The following is a 9,619-nucleotide window of genomic DNA, read 5'->3' as shown; positions in this document are numbered from 1 at the left end:
TTTTAAGTGCAATTTAAATTAAATGTAAAAATATATAAATATTAACTCATTGATACATTTAACTACATTTTATACCAAAATTAAGCCATTTTCAATTTATTTAATGATTTAAAATGTTGAAATCATTAAATTGAAAGTTTGTTTGTTTTTTAAATTAAATAGTAATTGATTTGCTTTTTTTAAAGGTGCATTATAAATGCAGTATGTTGAATTTAAATATGTTGGATTTAATATAGTGTGCATATAGTGGGTAGTGTTGGATATACATTTACTTACATAAAATTCAATTTAAGTTACATTTAACTACATTTTAAACCAAAAGTAAGCCTTTTTTATTCATATGTTAATTTCAAAAGATTTTCTTTCTTTTTTTCTTTTTTTAACATGCATGTTTTTCTCGAGTAAACAAACACTAATTTAGAGAATCCATCAAATGAGGATGAATTTCCCAGATCTGTGGCGTTGTTCTGGGCTTAGAGAGGCAGTGAGACCATAGAGAGAGAGAGAGAGAGAGAGAGGAGATAGTGAGCAATGTTGTGATGACAGCAGCTGATCCTGTCTGAATCCTCTTGGCTCGTGCCCTGTCGGTGCCCGCTGTACCCACGCTGGCAGCAGAGCAAGCTGGTGGCTGCGGGCAACTCCTGCCAACTCACAGCCTATTGAGAGGCAGTCTGATGGACACAAATTCGAACGACAGACTTGCTGCATCAACAGCAATCGATGCCCAACCCATTTCTGCTGCTGTGGACGGAATTAAACCATAAATACCCCCCAGGTCCCCTCCACCATACACCCTCACCTCCACACACACTCCTCACATACACACACACACACTCATACACACGCACGCTGAGAGAGAGTGGAGGGGTGAGAACTGCTGAAAGAGAAGGACGGGAGAAACAGGTAAAGATATGTTATCTGAAGACATACTTTTCATGTGTGCTGGCAGAAAAAAAGAAACTAAATATCTTTGTCATAGAAATCTGTCTTAGGTTTAATTTGATACCTACAGTGTAACTGAAATACAGAAATTGATGTAAAAGAGAAAAGAAAATCATTTTTAGAGAGATTTTTCCTTGATCAAGACTAATGTTATTGCTAAAGCAATGTTTTTGTCTTCATTGTAATCGCTAGATCTATTGTTTTAGTTTAAAACTTTTTTTGTGAATTGAAAAGAAAGATGCATTAGCATTGTGTTATTTGTTTTGTTTTGCTTTATTTTTGCCATCCGACTAAGAACATTTTTACAAACACAATAGATATGTAAAACAATGAGCATAATAAGCCAAGTTTAATTGTGTCTCTTTTGAATGCTTTTCCAGTTAGCATTTTTTGTTTTGTTTTGTTTTGTTTTACCAAACACATTTTTTTAAAACAACGAATGAAACTTGTTTAATTTCAGTTTTATAAATTGCTGCTTAAGGAACGTTTACCTGTTTAATTTTGGGGAAATGCAAGTTGTGTTTTGTAAAAAGAATAATAATTATAATAATAAATAAAATACTGTTCATATCAGTTATGAATATTTTGCATGATTATGCATGTTTTTTTTTTTTTTAATAAATGCCTCTTTTTTTGTTTAGTTTTGTTTTGTTATCTAATGCAACAATATTTATGTATTTATAAGTGTCCACTTTAGATTAAATCTCCTGTTTTTTTATTGTTTTGTTTGTTTTTTTAACATTTAATTGAAGTTATTTGTACTCATGATAGGTAAAAATTGATAGCCTGAATGCACTAAGTCGCTTTGGATAAAAGCGTCTGCTAAATGCATGAAATGTATTTAATCTTCCCGTGTTTTTAGCACACATGCAGCAATAGCTGGTGAATGTCTTTTTTCCTCATCTCTGATGTGTGTTTGTGTTTTGCCAGGTGGAGAGATGTCGGATCAGCAGGGAGTCCCAGATCAGCAGGTCGCTGGGAAGAGCCAAGGAGGAGCAGGAGCAGTTTACAAGGTACTCATTTACACAGTTCTTTTTCACAGACAAAAAGCCCAGAGGAAACTCTTTTTTAGCTCCTGAGACTAAATGGATTCTTGCAAAAACAGACACAACAAGCCAATAGCTGACACACAGTAAGAGTATTTATCTATGAAGGAATGTAAAAATGTACTCACCCTCAGGACATCTCAGATATAGATGAATTTGTTTCTTCATCAGAACAGACTCGGAGAAATGTGTCATTACAACACTGTTTCACCAATAGATCCTCAGCAATGAATGGGTGCCGTCAAAATGAGAGTCCAAACAGCTGATAAAAACATCACAATAATGCACAAGTAATGCACACAACTCCAGTCCATCAGTTAATGTCTTGAGAAAGCCAAAAGCTGCGTGTTTTACATTTTTAATTTCAAACCATTGCTTGAAACCATTTGAAAAAACCATTGCTTGAAACCATTGAAAAAGTGATCTTGTGTGAATCAGGAGAGAAATATGCACAGAGAGATTAAGCACATTTGCAAGCAAAACAAATATGTCAATGGATTTTAATGTGAGAGGACAACATAAGGACAACTGTACATTTTCACTGGAGGAAGCATAATTAATAGATTCTAGATTCAAATGTTGGTCATAAGCAACGGTTTAAAGAACCGAAAAAAATATGGAATACATGTGGATTATTTATCAGCTGTTTGGACTCGCATTATGACGGCACCCATTCACTACAGAGGATCCACTGGCAAACAAACGATGCTACATTTCTCCAAATCTGTCGAAGAAACAAACTCATCTACATCTTACATGACCGACCTGAGGGGGAGTACATTTTCAATTTAAGGTGAACTTTTCCTTTTACATCTCTTAAATTCTGATTGCAGACTTTGAAACTGACAAATCTGAGAACAGTTTGAGATGTTGTCTTGAGAAAGAAAATTCTGAACTGCAAGTGTCTCCGCTTGTTCTTCATTTCATCTTATTGCTGTTGAATGAAGTTCTTCGTTAAAATGAATGACAATTTGCATGAATGATTTTATAAATAATTTACACACAAACTCTCCTCGTTTTTCATGAATGAAAGAGTTTATGACAAACAGTTTATGACTTAAGATGTGTTGAATCATCTTCACAGGTCTCACTGTTTGAATTCGAGAACTTCCGTGGAAAAAAGGTCGAGCTGTCGGCAGAATGCAAGGACTTGATTGAGAAGAACCTGGAAAAAGTTGGATCAATTATAGTTGAGTCTTGCCCGTGAGTATGTTTTCTACTGTCAAACCATATTATCTACAACCACAAAAGAAGGAATGAAGAATGTTCAGAGTGTTCTTGTAACATACAAATCAATGGACTGACTACTTAATATAATGTAATGTATTGTAATGTAATATAATATAATATAATAAAATTCACCCGGGAACACATGATAGGTAAAAATTGATAGCCTGAATGCACTGTAAGTCACTTTGGATAAAAGCGTCTGCTAAATGCATAAATTTAATAATATAATATAATTAACTGAATAAAAAAGCAAAAATACAATAAAAATATAAAGATGCAATATTTATTTTTTATACTCTATAACGTTCATTTAGAACAAGCAGTTCTTAAAACAGCTGGAATCACAAAATGAACTGTGATTTATTAATTTATCTATATGGACATTTAATAAATGTAAATAACAGCTTCAGTTTCCGAATTTAATTTAGATATCGTTTTAATTATGTTAGAATTATATTATATAGTGGGTCTTCATGTCCAAAAATAAAAATAAATAAAATAAGATCAAAAATATCTGAAATACCTAAATATTGTATATGTTTAACTCAGGGTTATTGTCCTTAACTAAAAATAAAAACATACAAAAAAATAAATAATTAAAAATTAATAATAATATTAATAATAAATACAATTAAGAGAATACAAAAAACCTTTTTTTCAATTAAATTAAAAAACTAATTTGAAAAACTTTAAAATAAATTACATTTCAACTAGTTACCAAATACACATTTCTCATTTTCATTTAAGTACTAAAATGTCTCTAAGTAAATAAACCTAAAGCTATATAAAGATAAAAATAAAAATAAAAAATTTGAAAAAAATAAAAAAGAGAAAAAACAAAATCTTTAAAATGAACATTAATATAAAAATATAAAGATAAAATCTAACTAAAAATAATGACCAAAACTATAAGAAGTAATAGTTATGATAGTATAACTAAAATAACACCGCTTTACCTACGTCACGTGACCATTAACTATCATCAGAAAATTGTCAAAAGGCAAATATATTGTTATATTATTGAAATTTAAAATCGCAGGGGTTGTTCAAATAAATATTTATTTTTGAAAGAGGTTTGGCTGACAAAGAAAGTTTGTGAATCCCTGCTTTAATCAAAAGGAATCATCCATTTATCCGTCCTGATCTTGATGATCTTGTCATAGATGGGTCGCCTTTGAGAAGAAGGGCTTTCTGGGAGAGCAGTTTGTTTTGGAGAAGGGAGAATATCCTCGCTGGTCCACCTGGACCAACAGCCAGAGCAGCTCCCTCCTCCTGTCCATGAGACCTCTGAGAGTGGTGAGAGACACGTTCACACCTGATTAAAGATCTGCTCTCCCGTCACGGCCCACTGAGTCTCGTGTTTACGCTCCATTACTAGGACAGCGCAGACCACAAACTACATCTGTTCGAGAACTGCAGCTTTGCCGGGAGAAAGATGGAAATCGTGGATGATGACATTCCCAGCTTGTGGGTCCACGGCTTCCAGGACCGAGTGGCCAGTGCCAAAGCTGTCAACGGAACGTGAGTTTGAGAGTTTGTTCGAGATTGTTTTCTTGCCGCTGATATCCAAAGACCATAAGTGAAGCTTGATTTTTCAAAATGGTCTTGATTACAAACAGTCTGTATATTAAAAAAAGTGACATACAGAAATGGTATGGTGATGAAATGGTGATCCATACTCAGAATTCGTGCTCTGCATTTAACCCATCCAAAGTGCACACACACAGCAGTGAACACACACACACACACACCGTGAACACAAACTCAAACTCATAGTCAAACTCATAACCACTAGGCCATGATTTCCCCTTTAAAATCAATGTGATCTCAAAATGCACTCTTTTTACTTCCTAAATACATTTTCCTGGTCATCAGTGCATGTTATTTGAAAGAACCTACCTTTAAAATGTTTTATGTTTTTATAGAAATTTGACAGAAACATGCATTATGATAAAAAAGTGACAATGAAGACATAACATCACAAAATGTTCGGATTCAAATACTGTTTTGTGTTGACTTCTAGTACAGCAAATAAATCACTCTCGTCCGCTTTCAAAAAGGCTCTTTAGATTATCAAATTGTTCTTTTAAAAGCTGATCTCTGAAATGTTCTTTGTGAAGCAAAAAATGGTCCTTCATTCTTAAACTGATTGCCATTGATGGATTCATGAAGAACCTTTCCATTGCACAGAATCTTCTTTTTAATGCAATACAGTGATTATTAGAACATTCTTCAGACTAAGAAGCAAAAATTGTTCTTTTAAGAACTGTTCTTTGAAAGGTTCTTTGCGAAATCCTCCTTTTGGAACTTTTATTTTAAAGAGTGTACACACAGTATCTTTAAAATGTACTTAATGATAGTGATTTTTTTCTGACATTATTTCCACAGTCAAGTATGCCTGAATTTGTTTCCTCAGGTGGGTGGGCTACATGTACCCAGGCTACCGCGGGCGTCAGTTCGTGTTTGAACATGGCGAATACAAGCACTGGAACGACTGGGGAGCCACAGAACCCCAGCTGCAGTCCGTCCGGCGTGTGCGGGACATGCAGTGGCACAAACGGGGCTGCTTCACCGTCCCCGACCCGGCTCCCAAACCCAACCCAAACCCCAGTCCTGCTCCCAATCCCGCCCCAGCTCCCGTTCCCGCTCCGGCTGCCCCATCCGCCCCGGCTGCCAGCAGCTGAAGGAGGGCAAGCCCCGCTCATGACCTCTGCCCTGCGCCTGCTCAGAGGACCACCAAGAAAGCTGGAAAGCAAAAGTGACTGCTTTGCCTCTTGTGTGTCTATCATTGGAAATAAAGGCCTCGGCCCATGCTTTGATCTCTGACCTTTGGCTCGTGTCTTGATTTATTTATTTTTTCTGCTAGACTGATACAACACTGAAAATACCACGAGTTTGGTAAGGAATCCTGAGCAGGGCTGTACTATTTTTACCAAAAATACAGTAAAATCAGTAATAATGTGAAATATTATTACAATTCAAAATAACTATTTTATGTTTTAATATGTATAAAATTTTTATTTATTACTGTGCACAAAGCTGTATTTTCAGCATCATTCCTCTAGTCTTCAGTGTCACATGATCCTTCAGAAATCATTCTAATATACAGATTTGCTGCTCAAGAAACATTTCTGATTATAGATATTTTTTCTACAGTATTTATTTGAAATAGAAGTCTTTTGTGACATTGCAATCTTTACTTTCAACTCAGTGTCAATTTAATGCATCCTTGCTGAATAAAAAGTAAAACTTGTTAATGGTAGTGCAACAATAAAGGAAAATGTAACATGCAAACACTAAAAGACACTTTTTATTTATTGCATTACAAAATCACAACCATTTCTAGAAAAATTTGTTTGCTTCATTATTTTTTTAATTATATATATTTTTAAGAATAATGAATTCAATGACAAATTCTAGTTCTGAAATAATCATTTTGAACTATTTGCAAATAATGCCCGCCCCTGTTTACTTGTTCCTCCCCTTTAATCATCTCCATCTTTATCCACTCATAAATTCATCTGATATATCTGTTCACGTTCATGTTCTCTCCTCTTGGTTTTTAGGCTAATTATTGTCATGATATGTGTGTGTATTTCTCTTTCTTCCCTTTCATCCTCTGTATATCTTTCCTGTCTCTTTGTAAGTCGTCGGCTCTTGGCAGGAGTTCAGCTGAGTCATGTGAACGGAGAACAAAGCGTGGCAGTCTCCACAAATGACAACTAATGAAATAACTCCAGGCTGATGTGGGCTTGGCTTGCCATGGTTTGGCATTGCTGTGACGAATAATGATGAAAAAATATGGCAAGCTTCCACAGCCGGTCCGAATCGCCCATCCATGGCATACCGATGAGGTTACCAAACCAGACCTTTCTATGCCTCACCAAACACTCTGATATAATCAGTGTAGATGTCGAACTAGCTAATTATTGTGCAAGTTACTGTGTATCTCATTTTATTGTGAAAAAGATTATTATTGATGAACTAACATTTTGCAGATTCACTGAAACAGCAGCTTCAGTTTAGTGTAATACTATTTTTTTTTTTACATTAGTAACAGATAATAATTAAACTTTTATTTTTTTGATATTTTTTATTTATTATATGATTTTTTTTTATTATTATTATTTATTTTTTTACAAATTATTCATTTAATTATTATTTTTGTATTTTTAAATAATTGTTTTAAACTGTTATATGCTATTTTTTTAACTGTACGATTAATTTTTACATTTTTTACTTTTTTAAATTATTGTTAACTGCTAATAATTATTTATAAATGAATATTTTTTACTAATTATTTTTATTATTTTTTTTAATTGCTAATGTTTTTTTTTACTTTTGCTAATTAATTAATTTATTATTTGTTTTCATTATTTACTTTCATTATTTATTAAATTATTATTTTAAAATGCTAATGATTTTTTTTAAATTGGATTATTATTATTGTTTACTGTCTATTGTTTGTAATTATTCTTTTAACTGTTAATAATTTTTTTATTGCAATTATATATATACATACACACACACACACACACACACACACACAGGGAAAAACGGTGTATGATTTATTTTTTATTAATTTTCACTCCAAAATAAATTTCTACTCCTATTAAATTTCATGAATAATTATAAAGAAACAGCAAATGACAAAGAGATTTAAATGTGAAGTTTTGAAAGGACTGAAATAGTACTTTCTTATAAAACAGTTAGCGAATAGTTTTATTTACAACTTTGAAAAAATCTTTTGTAAAAGACTGAGACAATAATTTTCTCTCTAAAACAGTTTGTGCTTGGTGCTGCAAACAACCTCCCTGGAAAAGAGAACAGATGTTTGACGTTTATTCAAATGAGTTTTTAAATAATTGCTTTCTTTTTATATCGCGTGTCAGCTCAGTCGCCAGATTTAAGAGCAAGCAGTTCCCTAAAAACAGCAGAACAGAAACATGTCACAATTTGAGATTCTATTTTAGAATCAAACGATATTTTGACAAGTTTCCCCAAGGGCTTTTAATAACCCTATTCTTTCATTTTTCATTTCTACGTTTCTTTTCTTCTGTCTGAGAAGCTTCACAGTGATCGGGTCAGTGTGTAGATGTTTTTGTAAATCAATCAGCTCCGCTCTGTTGCTCAAAATGTTTTGTTACTCATTCAGTTGGCTTCAGCAGTTGTGAAATTAAGATTTCCTGGCGTTCATAATCATTGCACACAATCTGATGTCATCAGTGAGTTGTATTCAGGCCTTTTCTGTCCTGAAAGCAGTGTGTGTAGTTGAGAAGAGTCTTGAGTCATTCTGCAAATCATATTGATGAGGTTACCAAAGGCCTTTGCATCACCAAATTACTATACAGGCAGATTTTGGTGAGGAAAACACAACTGTGACTGTGACTGTGACTGCAGATGCTGAACTTTCTAAATATTTAGCAAGCAACTGTGAATCTCACATTATTGTGCAAAAGAAGAGCATTGATAAAATCAAACTTTTAAACATTACTAAACTAAACCAGCTTTAGTTTTTTAATTACTAATGATTCTATTTCAATTATTATTTTTACAAATTATTTTTTTTTAACTGCTAATAAGTTTTAAAGATTGTTTTGATTGCTAAATAATTTGTAATTTAATTTTTTTTCAAAAAGATTTTTTATTGCATATTGTCTTTTGTTTCTTTTTTCTTTTCTTTTTTTGCCTTATAATACAATTTTTAAGGCAAAAAAATAGGTTACATTTATTTGATCAAAAATATAGTAAAAACTGTAATATTGTGAAATATTGTTGCAATTCAAAAGAAATTATTTCTTTGTCAATATATTATAAAATGTAATTTCTTACTGTGATGCAAAGCTGAATTTTCAGCATCATAACTTAATTCTTCAGTGTCACATGATCCTTCAGAAATCATCTTAATATGCTGATGTGCTGCTCAAGAAACATTTCAGATTATTATTAATGTTGAAAACAGTTGTGCTGCTTCATACTTTTGTGGAAAGCATGCATAGAAAGCTAAAAAAAGAACAGCATTTATTTAAAATACAAATGTTGTGTATTATAAATTGATCAGTTTAATGCACTACTGATGAATAAAAGTATAATCTTTTTTTTCAATAAATAAATACTGAACCTAAATTTTTGAATAGTAATATACATATTATTTTTCCAAATACATGCTTTTTCTTATATGCTTGATAAAATGAGTTTTTAATTGCGTAAAAGAAACCAGTAGTAAATCCTGCTTTAATTCAGTACTGAAGTGTGCTTGTTTTGTAGTGCATTTTTGTTATCTGTTGTCATTCCAATTGTGCACTGCATGATCCATAAGAACATCCTGAAGCTGACTCTGATGACTTGATCGCTGTGTAATGCACAGGATGACGTGGCACTGCATGAACGTAATGGGATGA

At 32.8% G+C, this 9,619-nt stretch overlaps 1 protein-coding gene across 1 annotated transcript; it reads left to right on the top strand.

Moving 5' to 3' along the window:
- Positions 1-781: 781 nt before the first annotated feature.
- Positions 782-6,044, top strand: crybb3 (crystallin, beta B3). Its single transcript, XM_052590678.1, has 6 exons — positions 782-903; positions 1,873-1,955; positions 3,073-3,191; positions 4,382-4,514; positions 4,597-4,739; positions 5,635-6,044. Exons 2-6 carry the CDS (start codon positions 1,881-1,883, stop codon positions 5,900-5,902), a joined length of 738 nt encoding a protein of 245 aa, XP_052446638.1. The 5' UTR covers positions 782-903; positions 1,873-1,880; the 3' UTR covers positions 5,903-6,044.
- Positions 6,045-9,619: the final 3,575 nt, after the last annotated feature.

Source organism: Carassius gibelio, chromosome A5 (genome assembly GCF_023724105.1).
Source record: "Carassius gibelio isolate Cgi1373 ecotype wild population from Czech Republic chromosome A5, carGib1.2-hapl.c, whole genome shotgun sequence".
Lineage (NCBI taxonomy): Eukaryota > Metazoa > Chordata > Actinopteri > Cypriniformes > Cyprinidae > Carassius > Carassius gibelio.
The sequence above is the reverse complement of the archived record's forward strand: the minus strand, read 5'-3'. Positions and strand labels throughout refer to the sequence as shown.

Excerpts from the sequence above, each read along its gene's own strand:
- crybb3 (XM_052590678.1), top strand. The coding sequence starts at position 1,881 with ATGTCGGATCAGCAGGGAGTCCCAGATCAGCAGGTCGCTGGGAAGAGC. Across the intron at positions 1,956-3,072 it reads GAGCAGGAGCAGTTTACAAG|GTCTCACTGTTTGAATTCGA; the intron begins GTACTCATTTAC and ends TCATCTTCACAG. Across the intron at positions 3,192-4,381 it reads ATTATAGTTGAGTCTTGCCC|ATGGGTCGCCTTTGAGAAGA; the intron begins GTGAGTATGTTT and ends ATCTTGTCATAG.